The sequence below is a fragment of the Hemibagrus wyckioides genome, linkage group LG24 (assembly GCF_019097595.1).
Source record: "Hemibagrus wyckioides isolate EC202008001 linkage group LG24, SWU_Hwy_1.0, whole genome shotgun sequence".
NCBI classification, from domain to species: domain Eukaryota; kingdom Metazoa; phylum Chordata; class Actinopteri; order Siluriformes; family Bagridae; genus Hemibagrus; species Hemibagrus wyckioides.
The window spans coordinates 4,786,076-4,809,955 of record NC_080733.1 but is presented as its reverse complement, the minus strand read 5'-3'; the positions used below and the strand labels follow the sequence as shown (position 1 = coordinate 4,809,955).

Genomic DNA, 23,880 nt, shown 5'->3' with positions numbered 1-23,880 from the left:
TGCAGAAAGGTACGGAGCACTCACACGGGTTCAGGTACTCACAATTACAGAAAATCAGCCTGCTACTGAAAAGTACACTCTGAGGCCCAAAGCATGTGGACAGCTGACCATCACACCTGTGTGTCTCCATTCCAACACCACTGACCCCGACATTCTACTGTGAAGGCTTTCCACTAGATGTTGGAGCGTGTCTGTGGGGATTAGTGATCATTCAGCTACAAAAGCATTAGTGAGATCAGACAATGATGTTGTAAGAGTGAGGAGGTTTGGGGTTCAGTCGGTGTTCCAGTTCATCCCGAAGGTGTTCAGTGGGGTTGAGTCAGAGTCAGGGCTCAGTGCAGGACACTCCAGTTCTTCCACTCCAACCTTCTCACACCATGTCTTCATGGAGCTCTGTGCTTTGTGTATAGGGGCATTGTCATGATGGAACAGGGGTTGAGTTCCAGTGAAGGGAAACCGCAACACACAAAAACATTCAATACAATTGTGTGCTTCAATCTTTGTGGTACAGTTTGGGGAAGATCCACACATGGGTGTGATGTTCAGGGTGCACATAATTTTGGCCATATAGTGTATGCCCTCTGTATAGTGTTACTCATTTTCAGGTCCTTAAGAGAAACGAATGCAACTTTTTTGTTCTTAATCAATGCGGAAGCGGGGGTGTGGTCAAGCGCTGGTTTGTGAATGGAGGGCGGAGCCGATGGAAGTGAGCTGTGTGTGAGGATCACACACCTCTGCTGAAATGTATTAATGACTGTTCTCTGTTACACTGAGCTGCGGCAGGGAAAAAACAGAGGGAGAGACGAGACCCGAACACACAATGTGTGTGTATGTGTGTGTTTAAATGTGGGCGCTGAAACGCGAACAGATAAAATCAAGACAGATCAAGCGGTGATCTCAAAGCTTGCCTCCAGTTTCCTCTTTCCCTGAACCCATCCCGAAACACACACCAATCAACAACAAGTGCACGGGACCAATTAGCAGAAGGTCGACCTAGATATTAAAGCAAACTTTATTTGAATTATTTAGAGATATTTGCATAACCTATCATTTGTTGTCATGGCAACAGAAGCATTAGACCTACTACCCACTACTACTAATAAAAATGTCATTACAGTTCTCTCGACTCACGCTCTCTAATTATTCCAGGACTCTGCCACGCCCACTTGGAAAAGTTTTTCCATCAGATTGAAAACCTGCACATATCTTATAAATCTTTACCTAGACCTTATTTTTTGACATAACTATTTTTAGATGAAATTCATGTATATAAATGTTTAATAAATGAGGCCCCAGGAGTATCAGGTTTGGATCATAATTCAGTGGAAGTCTGCAGCGTTGTTAAATTAACAAGCTGTTTGTGTGTCTCTATTAAACAGTGAGCTGAAGATATGTGGAGTCGAGAGGAAAGCACGGAGCGAGCCGGAAAGCTGCCGAATTTTGTTTTCCTCACAGTAGATTTCGCTTCGGAGCAAAATAAATAATCAGTTTTCTCGAGCAGCGTGCCAGTGGAGCTGTTGCAAGTAGTTACGATTTGCTCATAATCTGAAGGACATTAAATATCACATTAAAAAATCACATTATTGACGTCAGGAGTGCTGTAAAGGTGTATTTCAAGTAATACTGGATACCAGTGAGGCAGGTGAAAGGCAGTTAGTCAGCAGTATAGAGACTTTTTTTTTAATATAAGTGGGACATCTATTCATTATTATGTAAGTATTCAGTTCTGTGATGAAAAGAAAAAGATTTTACACAAAGGAAGAAGACAGGCCGGCTTTCTTTTCCTTCTTTTCCTTGTCCTCTCCTTCTCTGACCTGCTTTCATACTGATGATGTTCTTTTGACAAATTTCAGGCATCATAAATGGGAAAATAGGTAAATAATGCACATAAAATATTTTGCTGGGATCCGAACATAGAAATTTATCCAAATGTGAAAAACGGTGGATTTCATGAGGTGTTTTTGTTTTTGGCGGTTCAGATTACAAGTGTGCCTTTAATTAGAACGGAGCCGGCTGTCAAAACAAATCCATAATCGGCGTATTTACACGTGACACCATTTTTACAATCCAGCTCAAAGTGCTTTACAAAAAAGCTGACAAAATGGAACAACAGACTTCAGTCGATTTCCATAACAGGGCATGCTTTTAGACTATGAGAAAGATAAGAGAGGCATGTCCAGCTCTTCTCCAGTTCTTTTATTGGAATCAATACTGTATCAGGTAGCGCCAGAGGGCAGACGAGCAACATCTCCATCTATACTCACCATCTTGTAAAGTCGTAATTGCATCGGTCTCTCGGCTGTACTTGCTGTCACCGATGTCATTAGTCGCCATCATTCTCAGCTTGTATGAAGTGTACGGCTTCAGCCTGGGGGATTGTGTAACTCTTGAGTTATCTCACAATGGACAACGAAGAGGCACGTCAATCACACATTACAGTGAAATACACATCTAAGGCCACTGAAGTCAGCAACTTTGCATTTAAAGTTCCTGCTATAAAAAGGTGACAAACTTTAACATCATCTGTCTACATAGAACAGAAAAACATCTGTTCACTTCTCTTAGTATAACATTTTCTTATATATACTGATATAACTTTTCTTATCTTACACTCATCTGAATGAGTTCAAATGATGAAGGATATAATCAGTGTGTTTACAGCAGCTCCTATTTCAACATATCCATGTAGCTACCAGAAGAAGTGTTAGGAGGTGACAGTGTATGAGGTTTCTGCTTAGCTGGACAGGAAATGTAACTCAAAAAGCCTCACAGTGTGCAACTCCTCCAGGGCTCCCGACGAGCCGAGCCACAAATCAGGCTTAAATAATCTATTCAACTCTTTAGAAGGCGATAAAGAGATGATGGGTTAGAAAGTCCTAAACAGAGGGAGGGGAGTCATCATAATCAAGATGAGATGGGCCTCTGAATGCATATAAAATGCCACTTGACTGGCCATATAATCACAGCAGCGGCTCAAGCGTAATTCAGATGCAGGGCTGGTGTACCAGCGGCCCGACAATGCGGAGTGGTCTCTGCTTTCCAAACGGTGCTTGACTATCATAAATCGCAACAGGAGGTAAAAGAAAAGGCCTGCTAAGCTTTTAATAACACTCCAGGCGTATAACTCTCAGTGCATGCTGTCAGCCTGGCAAGGCCAAGCATTGAGACAGAAACATGAAGGAAATGTTTATGAAGTTTAGAGCGATAAAATTGCCTTCAGTGGAATTCGAGCTGGATCTCTGGGTACACACAAAACTGTGTAAAATAGTGGAGGGAGAGCGAGAGAGAGAGAGAGAGAGACAGACAGACAGACAGAGAGAGAGAAAAGAGAGACAGAGGCAAGCAGAGAGAAACAGAGAGAGACATAGAGAGAGAAGGATGGGGGAAGAAAATCTCACCATTCCACCACATAGGAGGTGCTGTTGTGGCTTATGGAGGATGAGTGTGCGGTCCAGTTTCCATCGGGCAGTTGGCGTAGCTGCAGTGTGAAATAGCGAACCGGTGAAGACCCATCTCCCCCTGGCACCCAGTCCAATCTGAGCTGGCGCGACTGAACCTGATCCTGAGGCACCCTGAGCTGCAGTGGAGGCTGAGGCCGCTCTGAGAGAGAGAGAGAGAGAGAGAGAGAGAGAGAGAGGAAGAGAGATGAGCAGGAGTGCAGAGGTCAGACCCGTCTCGCTGACTAGTCTTAATCACACTGCATCAGACACTGGCCTGCTTGTGGAGCACTACGATGCACCAGCCCCATCAATTTTAATGCTCCGAATCGATGCACACAGGCATAATTGTTTATTTAAAGGTGGACACTATCGATCACTATTAAAGATGCAGATCATGCAAAAGACAAAGCATCACCTGGATCCTGCATCACTGATCACATCGCCTTCCCCTGATATTTCATTAAACAGGTCTGATCTCTTAAAGGCTGAAATGACTTTACACGTTTCTTTAAAAAGCTTTTTCAGAAATGAAGAAAGAAACCATTACGCTATGGCAGAACCGAGGCTTTCTCCATCTAGATTACATTCAGCCATTAATCTGATTAAAAAAGCTTAACTGCAAGGCCTTCAAAAGATGAACTGAAATGGTGCTCTATTTGGAAAACGAGAACAAATTAACTTGGCTCAATGGCTAGTATTTCTAAGGGTGACGCGAGCACTGTGACCCTGTCAAGGGCAGAAAATAAAGCAGCCGTTAAAGATTGATGGCTACTATATATTGTGTGTGAATGCCTGTGAGTGAGAGAGAGGGTCAAAGAGAAGGAGAATCACCTCTGATCTCTGTAGTGATGACCACAGCTTGTGCGGCTGTACCCCAGCCCTGCTGGGTCTTGGCTGAAATCCGAAAAATGTAAGCAGATTCTGGGAGCAATCCGCTGGCCGTGAACTGTGTGGTATCTGCGCCCACTTCCACCGTGGTGAACTTATTTGGATCTCCGCTATCCAGCCGGTATGCTACCTGATACCCTGAAAAACAGACAGCGTGATGATATGAAGGCTTCGTCTGACACACTTGGAAGAAATGTTGCTGCGTCTACAAGGGACGACTGCAGAAAAAACAAAACAATTAAACAGATGCTCAAAACAGATCAGTCAAGAACTCAGCGAAGAACAAAGAACAAAAGCAGAGAGAAGAAGAAAAAACCAACACCAACAACAACAAAAAAATTATTTCCTCATCAAACCCACGCAACTGTTTGAAAGTAAAACCTGCTTTCAGAAACACCTACAACGGGAAGACATTTTGGATGATGAATGACTTTCAAAAGGTTCTTGCTGCTTTGGAAAATCTGCTCCGATATCACTAACTTCAAATAAACCAGCCGTTCACTTTGTCAGCCTTTCCTAATCGGAATCTTAAAGAAAAAACACGACAGCAGAAAACAAAAAACCAGTTCATAGTCAGCAAGCACTGTACTTGTTGTGGAAAATGTTTGCTTATTACTTCGCTCATACTGCGCTCTAATGCAAGCTAATAATATTTAAATGGGAGTGTTTTCTAGCTTGTGTGAGTGCTAAATGGAGGGTTTGAACAAGTCTTTGTTTTCCAGCTGAGAGGTGCGGGAGGAAGGCATGGCTAGCCACATTATTCTTCAATCTTCCATCTGTGTAGCATCAGGAGGAGCGACAAGTGTGGCAAACAAATGCTAACATTACTGGGAAACTCTGCAGATCGGAAGGCGTGGGCCGAGCCGGGCTGAGTCAGAGATGAAACATGATTACATCGATCATGCCGTGTGTTTGTTCGGTGCTTTGGCCCTTTGGCTGTACAGTAATAAGGTAGGCCGTCTCACACTGTGCAGCATGCAGTACTCTTAGACTGGTATTTCATTCTAATGTCCACTCCAGGCATGAGCGGCTGTGAGAAATAACATCCGTCTCCTCGCTATATGCACGCGCGTTGACGCATACACGCCCTCGATATGTTTGTGCCAAGCTCTGTTTTCCAACACATGGCGGTGCATCAAAACAGACGGGGCTGAGTTTTGCTTTGCATGAAGACAAAATCAAAACTGCTAAAAGCATGCGTGATAGTTCGGGTCGCTGCACTGCGCTCGCTACGCTTTGTCAAATCTTCGGACAGCCTGAACTGGATTCAGCACCAGCTCTGAAAAGGTCAAAGCAACTCTGTGCTACTTCACTAATTTCGCGGATCCTATGAGCTACTGTGGCTCAATGGGAGGAACTTCGCCTCCTCTTCTGTCAGAGGTTGCAGGTTCACCTCCAGCCATGGGGCAGTTGGTAGCAAGGTCCTTAACCTTGCTCAGTGGAACAAATGAGATAAATCGCTCTGGATAAGGGTGCCTGGCAAATAATGTAAATGTAATGCCTCTATAGAAACCACACCACAACCTCATGGTCACCCACGGAAGTTCACTTCAAGCGTGCTTTAACACCCGTGGCAAATTACTGTCCGAGCGCTAAACGACGACGAGAGAGTTTCCTCTATCTGCTGAAGTACAGCTCTGTAAGAGCACAAAGAAATAAAACGCGTCCCATGAGTAGCGCTGCTTTATACAGAAGGTAATTAACAAGGGTTCGCAGAGAAAGAATTGTCCGTGTCTACATTTGTTCCGCTCCGGGGCTTAAGGCGAGCTTGCGTGAAACCTGGAGTTGAGGTTTCTCAGGTCAGGGGAGTGCTCAGCTCAGAGAAGGGTTGTGGAGAGAGCAGGCTGGGGACAGATTTAAGCAGGATTATTCTCACTGCTGCAAATACGGCTGGATGTTTTTCATAGATCACGTCTTTTGACGCCTTTCTGAAACTGGATTACAAGACTGGCGATGAATAAAACAATCCCACACGACTTAAAGCAATGTCAGCGGTTTGAAGTAAAACAAAAAACAAAAAAAAATCAAGACTTGGGCAATTTTTTTTTGCACCATGCTTGTGCATGCCAATAGAGTTTTCTTGTTTTGTGTCACGATTTTCAGCAGCATTACAGCCATGTTCTTGTAGCAGCGCTGTTGACTATTCTGAGCTGCGTTCACTATGAGGTGTTAATCAGTCTAATCTTATTAAAGCGGTGTTTTCCCTCCTCTCACTCTCCTACTCCCTAACCACACAGATGTGTCTTTAATCTCAGGTGCAGTGGGTTTGCAACAGTTCAGGCCAGATGGAACTCAGCTGGAGATCAAAATCCTAGTAGGCTCTCGTTCCTGGAAGGTGAGGAACAACACGCTCAGGCTTCACATTATAGAACGCGGAGCAGATGGTTTATGAAGATTACTCCTTCCTCAGGTGCATTTGTGAACTTCCTTGAAAATTGTGATCCTCAAATTTGGAACAAATGGATTTCAGAGTCAGTGCTGTCTTACCTAAAATGATGCCATTTGGGTCTACCGGAGGCTGCCAGACCACCCTGACCTCGGACAGACGCACCTCGGGGAACACCAGTCTCATGGGCGGCCCTGGAACTGAAAGCGACACAAGGAGAAGAAGAAAGGCATTAAACGTCAGTACAATATAAATAAAAACCGTTTTATTGACATGAAAAAATGATAATTCACGCAGAATATCCAGCGCTCACTCCACTCCCACTAATCCTGCCTTAACAAACGAATTAAAAATAAATGTGTAAAAACACAGATTACAGAGTGTCACAAATGGAAGAAGAAAAAAAACAATACAAGGCTGCCAGGACTGCTTTTAAGTGACTGTAGTACAATAAATCCACCAGCGAGTTTCCGTGAGAGATGAATGAGTTTTCTGCTCTTCGTCTCAGAGAGCTTATTATCTGTGTGTGTGTGTGTGTGTTTATATGCAGATAGAGTTACAGTACACTCGCCTGAGGACTGCAGCGGCTCAACAAGATCAGTGACAGGATGGTTTCTCAGATTCTATGAGAAAAGCAAAGCAAAGCAAAGAAAAAAAAAAAGCCCAACAACCCCAGACAAACAGACCAACAAATAAAACCGAGATGGATGTGTCTTCATTTTCAGACTCTGCTTGAGATTCAGTGGGCTGTGCAGGTAGAATACAGGCCCTAAATAATTTTGTGCAGGTTTAGGGAAGCGTGTTGCCTAGAGGTGGGAAGTGATGAGGCTGGAGGACCTCGGGCTATAGGACCTGATGTGCCCTCATCTGATGTACGCAAGCTGCCGGTTGAGTAAACTGGGGTGTGTTAGAAATGTGTGTATCTGCTCTGTTTCAAAAGTACCCCCTATAGATCCGCAAACTCAACACCGCCCTGTGGGCACGAACCTGATAATCTGATAATACTCCAGTAACAGAGTTGAACATTCCCACAAACACGCCGGCCAAATATAGACAGCAAGGCCAGATGGGATCTTGTTGCCCTTCTCGAGTACACACCTAACTCTATATCAAAATCTCTCAAAACTATGGCTTCTCCTGGACCGCTTGCTTACTTCTCTGTGGATTTGTCGAGCTGTAATGCTTGGTTAGGCAGGATGTGTATTTCAATTCCTGGCAGTTATCACACTTATAAATCTTACACATCCAACACAGATTTGATTTGTATTGCTTTTTTTTTCATCATGGCATTCGAGGCCAAAGGGACATTCATTCACACACACACACACACACACACACACACACACACACGTATTTGTATACTGAGCTCTCTTGATGCCTCTCTTCTTGCCACTGTGTATTGCTTGCATTCATCATCCTGCTATCAGCTGCGCTGTGGTTTTTGTGGCTGTTCCAGAGATTAGACTTAGCTGAGTGCGAGTGCTGTTTATGCGCAAATCGTGAAAAGTACATTTCCGTTTAATTACTCCGTAATTAGAAAATCAGCCATGTAGCCGTTTCATAATAAAGCGCTGCTTAATAAAATCACTTTTTGACCTAGTGTTACTTCCCGGGAAACCGCTAATGACCCCGCTCCTAATCTGATCAACCGATGGAGGACGGATGGACGTCTAGTTCGCTATCGAGTTTTGTAGATATGGGCTGATAAAACTCAATTGCAGGGTGTTTCACCTAGCGGGGGTGAGCTATGAGGAGACCGGCAACCGCATTCCAGCAGTGAAAAAGAACTTCCTTTAATATCTCTAAATGCTGGGCTGTGTGTGTGGCTGTGTGTTATATTTTACATCGTAGTTTAATGAGCCTTGTTCTGGAGGGGATTTTAAAAGGCAAACAAAGATAATTGCCACCAAGATTGAGTGAACACAGACACTGGCTTATTTCTTAGGCTTTGCGTCTTTCATAAAAGAGAAGTGTTGAAACGGTACGTCCGGGACAATACTTGTCGTGAAGGGTAAAGAGAGACATTTGTTTCGTATTCATATTTAGTCCATTTATTCATCTTTGGTAAGCGTTTTATCCTGGTGGATTCATTGTCTATCAGGGGAAGCGTGAGCACGAGACAGGAACAAGACACTAATCATTCCCACTTGGGGCAGTTTAAAGTGGCTAACCGCATGTTTTCATGTGGTAGAAGGAACCTGTAGAACCTACAGGAAACCCAAGCACTAGACAAACCCACAAAACCCCACATTCTCAGTGACCCGAGCTCGAGCTGTGAGGTGGCAAAAACTCCCACCACTTCTATCCCACTGATCCGCCACCATCTTCAGATTATTCCACATTCACAGAGCGACTCTATTAATGTGACCTGGCTGCATTAAAAAAAAAAAAAAAAAAACCCTCACACCATTACCTCTTATTCCTAAAAAGGAATATTTCAACTCTAATATTCGAAGTGATTCGAGTGCCTGGATTATTTACATGCAGAGCCCTACAGTTTGGAGCGTAAGTGCTTGATGAAATTAAAGCGTAGCTTTATAAAAGCAGTGGACTTTTAAAAAGATATATATTAGATAAGCGGCTGCACGTGGCATTTTGATAAGAGGAGTCTGACAAAAGCTGTCAGCACATCTCTAGGTTAAAAAAAGGCAAGCTGGAGGATAGTTTCCTCTCTCCACGCCTGAAATAAAACTCCTCTCTCGACCAATCTACGAGTCCCCAGTGCGCCCACAAGCCCGAATGTGCTGTGGATTACTTTCCGTGGCGATATGTTTGGGAAAATTCCTGACTGAGTCAATGACCATTATTTGTAATAGATGGCAAAACAGCAGACCTCCCTTAGGAAGCTTTCAGCTGGCGGATTTACACGGCTGGTTCACAGTCTGTTTCATATTGCAGTCCGCAGCGTAAACATTCACAGGCTTCACCGTCCTGGCTGAAATCAACAGCAACATTGATCTTTTTTTTTTATTTTTTAATCTAACAGATCGCTTTGTGAGACAGCGTAACCGAAGCTAACCCTAAAAGGCAATTTTCAGAGCGGCGAGAAGCAGTGAATGAACGTATATAAATCCAGAGAATGCAAAGCTTCGCCTCATGAAGCAGCACGGTGAAAGAAACGACTTGCTGTCACACCGCATGCACACGCTACACGTGAAAAACACAGAGTCTCTTCGGTACAACGCAGAGCAGCAGATATCTCTCCTGTACAGAGCAACTTCTTTTTATTTTTATTAAAGCCAGCGCTGTATCAGTCGGACCACTTCTGGTACAACGAGTACGAGACGCCTCATAAAACGTGAGACGTCTGACATCTCATAAAACGTGAGAGCGCTTGGTCAAGGAGCGCGCACATAAAAGTCTTAGGCCGATGAGTCATAACGCTGAGCTCCTGCTCCAGTAATCAAGAACGTGTCAAAGCCGCTTTTAATCTCCACAATGACACTGAAACCTTCCGTCTAAAACAGACACTCCAACAGATGAAGCTATTCCTCTGGAGTTAAATGACTCCATGGAGTTATATGGCGGGTGAACACACACACACCTTTTTTTTAAGGATAAATTCATTACACCTAGTTAATGTAGGTGTTGCTAGGCATAACTTGCCCATCATCTGGACACAGCAGTGACATTGACATGATAGTGTGTGTTAAACAGGGAGGGGAAAGTGTACAGGTGCAGTAGGAACGTTGGGTCCTTGTACATTATGTAGATCATCCTATTAGCCTATTCCTATTAGTGTTGTGGGTGTGTAGCTCAGATGTTCTCTTGTAGTGTGTGTGTGTGTGTGTGTGTGTGTGTGTTTATCTTACAATCAGTGACACCTCTGTCCTAGGTGTACATAAGAAAGCAACAAACCCATGGATGAACATTTTAATTCAAAACATCACAGAAACTTTCCCTAACAGCATCTCCTAAGCATGTTGCCTTATTCTAAGACAATGTACACTGATCAGGCATAACATTATGAGCAGTGAGAGGTGAAATAACACTGATGATCTCCTCATCATGGCGCCTGTTAGTGGGTGGGATATATTAGAGGCAGCAAGTCAACATTTTGTCCTCAAAGTTGATGTGTTAGAAGCAGGAAAAATGGACAAGTGTAAAGATTTGAGCGAGTTTGATGAAGGGCCAAATTGTGATGGCGGATAGACGACTGGATCAGAGCATCTCCAAAACTGCAGCTCTTGTGGGGTGTTCCCGGTCTGCAGTGGTCAGTATCTATCAAAAGTGGTCCAAGAAAGGAACAGTGGTGAACCGGTGACAGGGTCAGGATAGCCAAGGCTCACTGATGCACGTGGGCAGTGAAGGCTGGCCCGTGTGATCCGAACCAACAGACCAAGCTACTGCTGCTCAAATTGCTGAAGAAGTTAATGCTGGTTCTGACAGAAAGGTGACAGAATACACAGTGCATGACGGGAAAACAGGGCCGTTTTAGCAGCAAACTGGGGATCAACACAATAGTAGGCAGGTGGTCATAATGTTATGCTGGATCAGTGTATAATATTCAGGATTGCACAATTTTGCGATGGCAGAAATCAACCAAAAATCAAGCAAACTCCATCTTATTCAGAGGAGTTTCAATGCTTCAAAATAACCGCAGATTTTCCGCCGAGACGTGTCGTGTATACGCAATAATCAAAACTGATTCGATTCACGTGCGAACGTGAGTGCAACTCTAACAGAGAGTCATTACATACTGTATGTGTTTCCACTGCTAGGAGTTTAAAAGAGGAAACCTGTGCTTGTGATTTCAGCTCAAACAGCTTTCTGTAAAATAAGCACACAATCGGACATTTTGGGGGAATAAAAAGCAACAAGCAAAAAAAATAAATAAATTTTTTTTAAATGAATTATTAGAATAAATTATTTAAATGAATTATTAGATTAAATTATTTTAATTAATTATAAGATTAGATAAATTTATTCAGGGACTGATTAATTGGCAACCTGTGATTTTTCTTACATCTTAACAAAAATCGTAATTTATATGTGCAATTTTTTATTCTTTTTTAATTTGTGGTATATTTTGAGATATTATTAAGTGCACTTTTTAAGTTTTCTAAACTTTGAGTCTCTCTAATGCTTTTGTGTGGGGCTGCTGTGACACCAAAATTCCCCTTGGGGATTAATAAAGTAATAAAGCTCTCTCTCTCTCTCTCTCTCTCTCTCTCTCTGTGATTATAGGAATAATTAATTTAAGGGAAATATGGCGCACCATCATCTTTAGTCCTTTCCAGGACAGCAGGGCTGCTGATTTGTCCGTCTCCGATGCGTGTGAAGGCCAGGACCTGGATCTCGTATTGCACGTACTTGCGCAGGTTCCTCAGTAACACTGACTGCGTCAGGTTCCCTTTCACCAGCTGCACCTGTGGCTCCGTACTCGAGTCTTTTTCCCGGTACAGCACCTAAACACACACACACAAAGTACATTCAGTAACCGGGATCTGAGATCATTTTCCAGGTGAAGCCTCCTTCTTCACTTTCCATTCATCTTAATTAATGTTGACTTTAGACAGCAGAACATATGCTCTGAGCTTAAGGCTTTATAGTTGCTCCGTCTGCCACAAATATTTGTTCTTCCATACATAAGCAGGGTGTACTTACTGCTCAGATCACGATGAAGAATAAGCTACAGCACACATTCACTTTTAATGAAATATAATCATAAATGTATAATAATTCCTGTCTGATCCATCCCGATGCCCTACTTCTGCTTGGAGTCTTATGACTTGGAAAAATGCTGAGGATGGACCACGTGAACAACCAAACGATACATGAGATTACTGTGGATGGTGCCACTTAGAAACCATGAAGATGGTTTAGGACTGGAATTGATATGAACAGCTTTACTGCTATGGTTTAAGACTACCGTTTGCCACGATAGCTTCAGGGCTGCAATTGTCACGAACCGTTTCGCTCGAGTCTCCGTCAGTGAACGGCTGAGAACCTCAACAAAATAGACTTTATGTTAAAACTAGAATGAATTTTCTGGTTACATAGCTGCACTTTTTGATCATATAGCACACAGTTAAGGAAGGGAAATGATTTATCATCACACTCTCTGTTGAGTGAGGCTGATGAGGTTGAGGTTCCCTTTTTGACTCATATCGTCTCAGAGGGAGTTTTTTTCTCACTGCCATCACCTCTGGCTTACTCATTAGGGATTAATTGTATATTCTGAATTGAATTATATATATTTTTGTACAGCTGCATTGTGAGAATCTATTGCTAAATGTATGTCACAAACTGAACTTAATCAAAGGTGAATTATTTAATGTTGGGTTAAATGTAGTTCTTGTCAATGCTTCGTCTTCCTGCCTCCATTCCTTAACCCTAACTTAAAACTTTGAAGGCAAATGGAACATTCAGAATATGCAGGAACCTGCACGGCACACAGACGAATAACACACACGCTCTTATCAGATATCCGCTGCGGAATACTTGTTGTGTATTTGTTTTATTTCATTTCAAAATCAGTCGAATATGAGGAAACGTTTGAAAACGCCGAGCAAAACAAGACGACCTCTCTCAGCTCAAATTGAAAAGAATATATTTTACGCCGGTCCATCTGGAGTTACGAAACAGCAGGGACGTGCTGAATTGCTGGAAATGCGAAAGCACAAGGCCTTCTCCTCAAAGGGGAAAATGATTCTGCTCTTGCATGCCATTTCATCATATGGAGTATGATCCGAGGGCTTGGGAGGGTGTGATCATGCATGAAAGTCAAGCTTTTACCAAGTGGAAAACATTTATGCAGTAGAGCTGAGGACTTCTAAATGTATTCAGGATTTTTTTTTCTTGCCCTTCCAGTATCCTTCCAGACCAAAGCCCTTGACCACGGACTGCAAGGTTCACGTGTTCGGTCGCTACCTTATATCCCAGGATGTTGCCGTTCTGCTGCGTCTCTGGAACAGGTCCCCAGGTCACCAGCATGCGTGTAGAGCTCACGGCCTCGGCCGTCACGTTCTCCGGAGCTCCGGACGGCACTGTGCAATCAAACAAAACAAACATCATCTACCTCCACTTGCTGTGTGGCAAACAGACCAGATTAGATGCTACACTATCAGCTGTAATAGGGGAAAGGGTGACCGGAAATATCATACGTGTGTGTGTGTGTGTGCTGCGAGCAGGCGAAGTTAGGTGGGATGAGTGTTAGTGTGTGAGTAAGAGCAAACCACACTAAAAGATTGACAAACACTTAGCGCTAGCCAGAATTCATCAAGCAGCCAGGCACCCATTAGAGACTGGCTACTGCAAACGCATGCGATTTCACAATTACTGTTAACCAAGCATGATGCTCTGCTGTTTCAGTAAAGTGTTTTGTTTTTTTGCCACCAGAGGCATGCAGTACCCATGCTGCTGCTAGAAAAAAAGAAGCCTGTTATGCCGAGACCATGGCGATGATAGCATCGACAGAATGAAATTGAACCGGCACCTGTTCATATCCAGAGGAGCAATTAGCAAGAGAATGAACATTTCCAGATGCTCCTTCTGTGAAGCTGTATTCATTCAAAAAGCCATCTCTGCTCAAGATGCGCCGAATGAAAACATAAACCTGTCTGTTTTGTTTGGCAGATGTGATGCTAACGACCATTGTGTGTGTTTGTGATTGAGTTTCATTACCTGACTCGCGTGTCCGCCCCTTCACGGGCTCGCTCCAGGGTCCGGGCCCAATAGAGTTGAAAGCCTGGATCTGGAACAGGTACTCGGTCCACTCTTCTAAGCTCTCCAGCGTGATCTCTCTCTCCAGTCTGTCATTCACCATCTTAGTGCTGGCATCACCCGGATGATCGGCACGCCACACCCGGACCCTGTAGCCCACGCTCTCCGGGTTCCCGTTGTACTCCGTCTCCGGCAGAGGCTGCCAGAGAGCGAGGGAGAGATAGAGAGAGGGCTATCAATTGCTTGCTCAGGCTTGTTGGCGTCTGCACGCGGTGTCTGCAGCGGGTGGCCTATTAAACTGGCATGCCCCTATAAAAGCATAACTCGCGCTAGATTATCCTTCATCATCTTTATGCACCTTAAAAATCGACTTCTTGGCAGCTCTCAAAAAAAATTAAGCCAATGGAGGTGACTGGCAAAAACATCAGCGCTTGTCCACTTTTAATTTGAGCTGTATTTAGAAAAGCTCGATTTGGGCACATGCACTCACATATTGCCGTTCTTTATTTCATGTGGAAATCAATAGACGTCTAGCAGAAGAAGGCATTCAGCCGAGCGCGCTTAATACGGCGTAACGACCCGCTCTGTGAAAAGCGATGGAAGCGTGGCTCGTCCTTTTGTTCGTCCTGTATCATTTTCTTACATAAATCACTTCTCCAAAAGACACAGTAAAGAATGCATAGTTGTGAATAATGCACCCTGATCAATCTGCACGCCACTCGGGAGTACAATTCCCTTTCAGCACACAGGACCTCCTCGTAATACATCACTCTGAAGCCTCCCATGGCAACAGGCAGCGCTACAAATGTCAGGTGAGTATGAACTACACATGGTAATGTTTTTCAATACGAGTAAGATTTAGGGCTAGAATGATTTGCTGGAGCTCTTGAAGGAGTTTACCTTTTAGCTTTATGCTATAGAACGAATGGAGATAGAGAACGGCACCGGAGCGAGAACCTTGTGTAATGAAGCAGGAGCGGAATACCAAACCAGGCCGTATTGTTTTATTCTGGAGGAAAACCCTGACACATGCTTTTTTATCAAACCTTGTAGATGTTAAAGTGCGGTCAAGGATTCTTATGACTTTCCGTCGTATCTCTTCACATTGTAACAGCTTTAATAAAGTCAATTATCAGCGAAAAACAGGCTCTGTGGAACCCTAGGCTCTGTAAATGGGAGGACAAAATGGCGGACCACCGACATCCTGCCAATCAGGACAAGCTGGCGCCTCTACTTGTCTGTCAATTAAAACAGATAAACTTCTGTTCTAATGTTTTAGTCCAGATTTTTTTTTTTTTACTTGCAGGCATAAAGTGAAGTGGCATTTTACAAGGTCAGAAAAAAATGATCATTTTGGCACCAAGCATCATACACAAGTACAATTCTGGTTCAAAACTCTTAAAAAATTGCCACCGAGTTGTTGGATTGCGAACGCCACATCTACTGTTACACCAAGTCAGTGCCAGCATGTTTGTTTCGCACCAGGAAAGTATCAAACTGGCAAAAATCAGCTTTCACCCAACAATTTTTTTTCATCCTGCTGGCTTTATACAAGCAAATTACACTTCTGCCAAAGTAGAGTGCTGATACTCTTCAATACATCCTCATTGACATTCCACTGCCATTTCCCCTTTGGGAGAATCCCCATCACTTCATTTCAAGGCCACCTCTCTCTCTCTCTCTCTCTCTCTCTCTCTCTCACACACACACCCCTCTCCTCGTTCTTGTAGCTTCCATCTCACTTCAATCTGTTGGAACACAAAACCAGCATAAAGTGAGCCGTTTGTACAGTACATACCACCCAACGCAGCCACACGCTGGTCTCGCTGGCCGTACGGACGCTCACGCTACCGGGAGCCACGTCAGGAGGCGCCTGCAGAGTCTGGATCACTCGAGACGGCTCGCTCGCCTCGCTCGAGCCCACGATGTTCATCTGCCGCATGCGGAACCTGCAGCAACATGTACAATCGGTTCTGATAAACTGCTCTTAAGTGCACGAGAAATTAACAATCAATTTATTATTAAAAAGTAGAATTCTACTTTTGGAGAAACAGGGTTACTTGCTGATCGTATGAAAAAAGATAGGAATAAAGTTTAGGTATAGAGCTGTCTAGAAATAAAAATAATCATTAGCAACAATCAATCAGACAGACACATATGGATCAGCCATAACATTAAAACTAAATGCTCAATACTGTCCTCATTGTGCCACCAAGACACAGTCTTATACACAGCAGGCTGTGATGCCCTGTGTGTTCTGACACCTTTCTCTCAGAGCCAGCATGAACTTTCTCAGCAGTTTGTGTTGCAATAGCTCTTCTGTGAGATCGGACCAGACAGGTTAACCTTCTCTCTCCGTGCACACCTAGTATGTCCATGATTCTGTCACTGGTTCAGCGGTTGTCCCTTCATGGTGCACTTTTGGTAGATACAAACCACTGCATGCCAGTAACACCCTCACAAGGCCTGCTGTCCAGAAATCTCACACATTTATCCTGCTTCTAACACATCAGCTCTGAGAACAGACTGTTCACTTGCTGCCTGTGTAACAAGTCACCTGTCAGTGGTTTTAATGTTATCCCTGATTGGTGTATAAGGACTGGAATAATAAACAAGAACGGGTTTTTTTTTCTTGCCCAAAATTAAACTAGAAGTAAACAAACATCCGCCAATCAAAGTACAAACTACACAAAGGAACAAAGGAAAAAGCTAGAAGTTGTGTGTTCCTTGCTTTTGGAATACAGTGAAACCTCGGTATATGAATGCCCTCCCTTTCACCTTAAGAATTAAAATTTTGCAAGAAATCTGCATCGGCATGCAAAGTATTTTCGACTTACGAACGAACCGAACCTGGCTAAGTTGTGCGTACGTCCTGGAGACAATCGAAACTTATTTGAGTCAGTGGGAAGCCAAGCCAACAAAACACGTATTCAATCAACAAAAGAGTCAACCCACGATACCATGCGTTTAAAAGCTAGGTGATTTTTCACGTTTTTTTGTTGACAGATTGGTGGCATGGGATCTGTTCTATTTTTAGCCCAAGCTTGGTGGCATGACTTCCTGTGAGGAGCCTTGACACGGAATGCTTGGCTTGGGTCAGTTCATTGTAAGCAGCCATACGGTTTACATACGCTTCGTATTGGTCATATTTTCGGGTGGCTGGAACGGACTATCCGCATTTATGTTATTTCTCATGGGAGAAGTCTTTTTGCAATAATAATTTCCCCCTTAGGAACTCGCCTCCGGAAGGAATTCAATTCGTATTCCGAGTTTCCATTATACTTTGGACACACAAATGGTACTAACCGTCTTTCAGTTTACTGTGTGTGTGTGTGTGTGTGTGATATTGTTTTGTTCATTTACATTGAGATTCCCTGCTGTAAGGCTCAACCCCCCATAGTTTCATAATCGTACGACGAGTTACAGACGCTACGGAAATGAAACAGAAGGGTTAAAACTAATGTAACTACCCCCTCAGATTAGTTTTAACCCTTCTGTTTCATTTCCGTCCCAGTCACTGGTACAGTGTAAAAGCACTGATCACAATGGAAATGAAACAGCTGTTCAGGCAGCAGAGGAGCCCAGGCACTACGAGCCTCGTTCTAATTGCTTATTTGTGCACTTAGCATAAACCCTACATTTATCAACCAGCCAAACAAATGGCTCCGACATGCATATGTTCTGACACAAACTGAGAGATGAGAATAGACAGAAATATGCTGTAGTTTATCATGCGCTGATGGAGAGGAAAAACAAAAACAACACAAGGGTAGCAGTATGGGTAATTAGGAAGAGCTCATGCATCGCTGTGGGTGTGTGTACTGACCTGTAGTGTGTGAATGGGGTCAGGTTAGGTACCTCCAGGACCTGAGCTTCTGGATCATTCTCCTTCTCATACAACACCTTCCATTCTTCTTCTTCTCCAGTGCTGCCCACCTGCACATCATACATTCATACTCAATCCACAAGCCATCAATATGATACTACTACTACTAATTTTAATAATTAAAACAAATACAACTACTGCTACTACTACTACTGCTAATATTAATAATAATAACCACAACATTAATAATAATAAAATACTACAACTACTACTACAGCTGCTTCTGATACCACCAATACCACCAACAGTAACAATAATAATAATAATAATAATAAAATACTACTACAGCTTCTTCTAGTACCACCATTATCCCCACCACCACCAATAATAATAATAACAATAATAATAATAATAATAATAATAATAATAAAATACTACTACAGCTTCTTCTGGTACCACCATTATCCCCACCACCACCACCACCACCAATAATAATAATAATAATAATAATAATAATAATAAAATACTACTACAGCTTCTTCTGGTACCACCATTATCCCCACCACCACCAATAATAATAATAATAATAATAATAATAATAATAATAAAATACTACTACAGCTTCTTCTAGTACCACCATTATCCCCACCACCACCAATAATAATAATAATAATAATAATAATAATAATAATAATAATAATAATAATAATAATAATAATAATAAAATACTACTACAGCTTCTTCTGGTACCACCATTATCCCCACCACCACCACCACCAATAATAATAATAATAATAATAATAATAATAATAATAATAATAATAATAATAAAATACTACTACAGCTTCTTCTGGTACCACCATTATCCCCACCACCACCACCACCAATAATAATAATAATAATAATAATAATATCACCACTGATAATAATAAAATACTACTACTGCTACTTCTAATAACACCACCAGCACCACAAAACACCAATAATAACACCAGTGATAATAATAATAAACTACTACCACTAACAACAACAACAACAATAAAACTCATAATAAAACAAGCACTACTACGATTACTGCTAATAATAGTAATAATATAAATGATGCATTATACTGCTGGAGAAATCCGAGTGTGGGAGGAACAACAGAGATTTAGGAGATTGATAATAATTACTCAGGTATGAGGCTAAAAAGACAATCCTGCAGTTTAAAGTGTTCACCATGCAGCACAGTACCAGATGTTTCGTGTACAAATCGGAAGTGAGAGTCAGGCCTGAACCAATCAAAGCTTGCAGCACTCAGAGAGATTTACGATGACCAATGGGGTGTACTGGATATGGTAAGCATTTATGCCAATGTGATCGATGTTTGACGCGTTGCACCTTATGCCAGTGACTGCTGCTGTATTTCATAGCGGGTGTGTACTCAGCAGCTCATACCCCTCCATCCCTCCTTCTCTCTCTCTCTCGCTCTCCCTCTCTCTCTCTCTCTCTCTCTCTCTCCGTCACTGACAGATTTCTGCAGCTGCAGATAGGCCTGCCTCAATCAACTTAGCAATTCAAGTGCTGCTGCATGAAAGGCTGAGCATCCCTCTGCAAGTCAGGGGCCGGCGCCCGTCTTGAAGGTTAAGTCAATTACAAATTACAAGTCACTACTATGATTCAATCTATCATTACTTTTGCAGAAGTTGCCAGCAGGGTGAGTGGGGCGGACAGCAGCTCAGGATATTTTCGGCGGTACAGAGGATGCTGCCAGAGCCAAAAAAAAAAAAAAGTTTCAACAGAGAGACTGTAATCGGAGTGAAGCAAAGTCGTACATACTGGAACAGAACTTGCCAAATGATGCATAGCACATTAAGAAAGTCCTATTAAAACAAATTAATCATTCAGAATTGATTCGAGCCCATGCACCGAGGAGTGAAAATGTGTGTATATCACGATTCAGACCTCACCTACGTTCCTACACACTTAAGTGCTGCTGAAAAACAAGGAGGTGTGTCTCATTCCCTGCAATTCTGACCTTGGACACTGCAGCCTATTCTTCATACCATACATCGGCTTGAGCAAGGAACAGTGTCTGACAGTTTGATAGCACCACAAAATGTATGCTTGGGGCTGTAAATATACTCCGAAAATATAGAGCGCCATTCAACGTCAATATTAAGTACATAAATGTGACACTGTTAATTCATTAATCACGTTCCTGTCCAGAGAAAGGTTCTTTACAGCTTCTTAATCTGATTTTTCTAGATAAAGTGTAGCGAATGAATGTTTGGTCAGCTTATCCTTTAGCACATTGTCTTTAAAGATAGCGAGAGCGTGCCTAATGAGCCCGAAACGTTATTTGAGTAATTTGAGAATTTTAAGTGCACGGCGTCTCGTGGTCGCATTTAATCACGTGGACGATCGACTGTAAATAAAAACGAACATTTCTGGAGTCTTGTCCAGTCACTGGCTGCAACTCGATGACACTTGCAGTGTGTTTTTAAATACCGCAATGTGTGGGATCAAGTGCTATTTTATAAGAGCTGTCGAATAATGAGAGCCGTATCGTTAAACTAAACCAGACTTGCAGTGAATAATGTCTATTGATATTCTAATTCTTGCTGCATTATATTGATGATACACCAGACTCCTGCTTGCATTTTCTTTCACAGATTCACTGTCTAGGTCACATTGTGTTAGATTTGACAGCAAAGAAAAAAAAAAAAACAGAAAAGAATTTACCTCTTCAGTCTGCATTTTCTAGCCCGGATTTCAATAGGGAATTTTAGGCCTGTGATCCCACGCTTAAAGGCAGGAGCTTGTGTTTAAAGACAGCAGTCTAGACGCTATTGTAATACGCGTCTCAGGCACTGCTGCCAAAAAAAACAGGCAACCTCAGAGGTATAAACTACATGCAGGTTTGTTTTAAAAAAATCTAAATCTAATAAAACAACATTAAATACCTGCAGAAGCCAAATTTCCCTCATGTAAATGCTGACGTATCGCCAACGCTGAACCTTGTCCTCATTTGGTTTGTCAAAACATCTTATTATCATTTATTATTATAGCAGTTACAATTGATTTTATGCTCCATTAGACTTGCTGGATGTGACTTTGTTGTATTATACCCGAGATTGGAAAATGAAGAATGTCCTCTAGCACGTACCTGTCCCTCTACAATCCATTTAGAGATGGACGTCTTCCCGTCGTCCCCTGCACGGAATTTCAAAGTGGCAGAGCGTGGGCTTATCTTAGAGATTTGGAGATTTGAAGGAGGTCCAGGAAGTTCTGAAATAAACAAGAGCCAGTATAAACCTTTTACTTCAAAAAAGAAATCAGAGGAATGGTTTTATTGGAGGAATCGATCACTTCTGAACTGCTCAGTTTGTCATATTATTCAATCACTACTGTGAACATCTTCAAATAAAATCAAGGAGGTGTACCACAAAGCCCCTCCGAACCTCTTTTCCCTTCAAGTGCTGTGATAAAAAGGCTGTCTTTTAATTTTAAGAAACTTTGATGGAATTACATTGGAATTAAATCAAATAACAGACGATAGCCGTGCATCTGTCTGAAATCCCCACTGAGCTTCATAGCTGTCTGTTCCTTTAATGTCTCACAATATGCCATTTATCAGCAGGCATTATGGCTCCAGCTTGGCATTCAGCCACTTAAACATTTGTCTCTTTTCTCTGAGAGAAAATCAGCTTCTGTGCCGGTTTAAGTGAATATTTCTCCTTTGCAGCAGGTTTTGATTTATAGATGAGCATGTACAACAACTTGCCAGCTTCTAAGTGGAAAAGGCCAACATAAAAGATAATCACTCATCTTCATAACCACAAGCTGAGGATGACTAGCTCCAGGACGAGGAACGCGAGCTCTGTTGTGCATTCTCTGGAGGAAATAGCAGTTTAGTGGGTGGTAACGGGGCTGCATGAAGAAATCACTGATTGCAAATACATCACAGTGAATAATTCTTTGTAATCAAGGAGTGACTTTATATCCGAAGCGAGGTGCTGTATAATGGGGAGGAAAAACATCTAAATGAGACTGATTTGATACAACAATCCCATGTAGCAAACATAATTAGGCAAATATATGTTTATGCAAACAGCCAATTTTCAGAAATGTTCTAGTGCACGGGGGATTGTGAATGTGTGAGAACGAGAAAATGAGTTGAAACAAAGGTGCTGTGCGAGGTTTCTGTGTGAAACGCATCTCACCTGGGGGCACACCAGAGGAAATGGTGGAAGACGAGAGCGTGCCCATGCCTGCACCGGTCATGGCTGCCACCTCTAAGGTGTAGGTGGTGAGAGAGGTGAGGCCGGTCACCTTGTACTCCAGTGTGCTGTTGGACATGGTGCGCTCCACACGCGACTCTTTCTGCCCCTGAGCCTCCCAGGATAGCAGGTAACCTGGGGGAAAAAACAAAACAAGCATTGCTCAGAGCATCACTTTGAGTCGTTGAGTCATAAACACTAACCAGCTAACAGCCACTGGGAATATGGGAATAAGACCACTCCGAAATCCTCATTTCATGAACTCCAAAGTGTGACAAATGCTCTCACGGGTCCGAAGCAGAGAAGGAATTATTTTTTTCAGAGGTAAGAACTAAACAATCTCATACTCCCTGTTTGGTGAGATAGGGGACTCGGCGGAGTGACGGGTTCAGACCTTGGACCCCGTTACCTAACCTGGATCTAACTGAGACTAATAGCCAGCAGAGGTCCTGTGTAATTTGCTGTTTATTGGGAGTATTTTCCACCGCAGTCAGCACTGTTTCCAATCACTGAATGTCCTGTTCCATTGAGGCACTCATAAATCAAGCTTTGCACCGAGACACCCGGCTTGAAAACAAGCATACAGCATTGAAAGGGTAGCGATGCTGTGTATACTGATATAGACAAGAGCCGCTCCTTCTAATGCGCGTCTAATCTCATCCGTCTCTGTGCCCTTAATCTACATTCAATGCCTTTCCTTCATGGGGACTGTTTAATCTATGTCCAGTATCACCGTGTTGCTCACACATTCGTCTTCATCTCTTTTTCTCTCTATTGAGTGTATGTGGGAGGAAGCCTTTCATCTCGCTGGATCCACTACATCGCAGATGTCTTTTGCCAAATAAGAACAGCGATTTTTTCTTTTTATTTCTTATGCATTTCAAATGTGTTTATCCCTGGTGGTAACTAGTAATTGTCAGATGCGATTCACACACACACACACACACACACACACACACACACTGTTCACTCACTCACACACACACTGTTCACTCACTCATAGCAGAGCTTTTGAGACTGAACTGATTCTGGAAATTGCACTGAACACAATAATACCATAAATGTAAATGTAATATCTGCCCATAAACAAAAGTATATGAATTAATAGAGCTTTAAGAACACTGGCAAAAAAATGCCTCACCTGTGCTGTGTAATGAAACGTTCGGCTACACAGAGGGAGGGGACCGCTTTCATTTACGCACAAAGAAATTTCAGTTAAAGGATCACAACGTGTCTTGCAATGTTTTGGCTTTTCAAAAGCAGCTTCAGTAACGCATAAAAATATCACAAAGAGATTCTGGCCAGAAGGGATGATGCCAGACTCATCCTGGTGACTATGATAAGGCTGGGCTTTTTCAAAACATCGGCCTCCCAGGTGTGTTGTACGGCATGCGAGGAGCTTGCTGTTTTGAC

General features: G+C 42.7%; 1 protein-coding gene across 5 annotated transcripts in view; it reads right to left on the bottom strand.

Annotated features, from left to right (window-relative positions):
- The window catches only part of sdk1a (sidekick cell adhesion molecule 1a), a 267,661-nt gene that overhangs the window by 33,323 nt on the left and 210,458 nt on the right, over positions 1–23,880 (bottom strand). For 3 of the 5 annotated variants that reach the window (XM_058377701.1, XM_058377702.1, XM_058377703.1), the window contains 12 exons: positions 22,411–22,602; positions 21,354–21,475; positions 19,880–19,951; positions 18,206–18,315; positions 16,178–16,328; positions 14,341–14,578; positions 13,588–13,703; positions 11,933–12,122; positions 6,816–6,914; positions 4,272–4,466; positions 3,399–3,600; positions 2,265–2,368 (listed from right to left, as the gene is read on the bottom strand). In XM_058377701.1, coding sequence (XP_058233684.1) covers positions 2,265–2,368; positions 3,399–3,600; positions 4,272–4,466; positions 6,816–6,914; positions 11,933–12,122; positions 13,588–13,703; positions 14,341–14,578; positions 16,178–16,328; positions 18,206–18,315; positions 19,880–19,951; positions 21,354–21,475; positions 22,411–22,602 — 1,791 coding nt within the window. The remainder of the gene's footprint in view (positions 1–2,264; positions 2,369–3,398; positions 3,601–4,271; positions 4,467–6,815; positions 6,915–11,932; positions 12,123–13,587; positions 13,704–14,340; positions 14,579–16,177; positions 16,329–18,205; positions 18,316–19,879; positions 19,952–21,353; positions 21,476–22,410; positions 22,603–23,880) is intronic. The other 2 variants (XM_058377704.1, XM_058377705.1) reach the window with 1 other exon arrangement.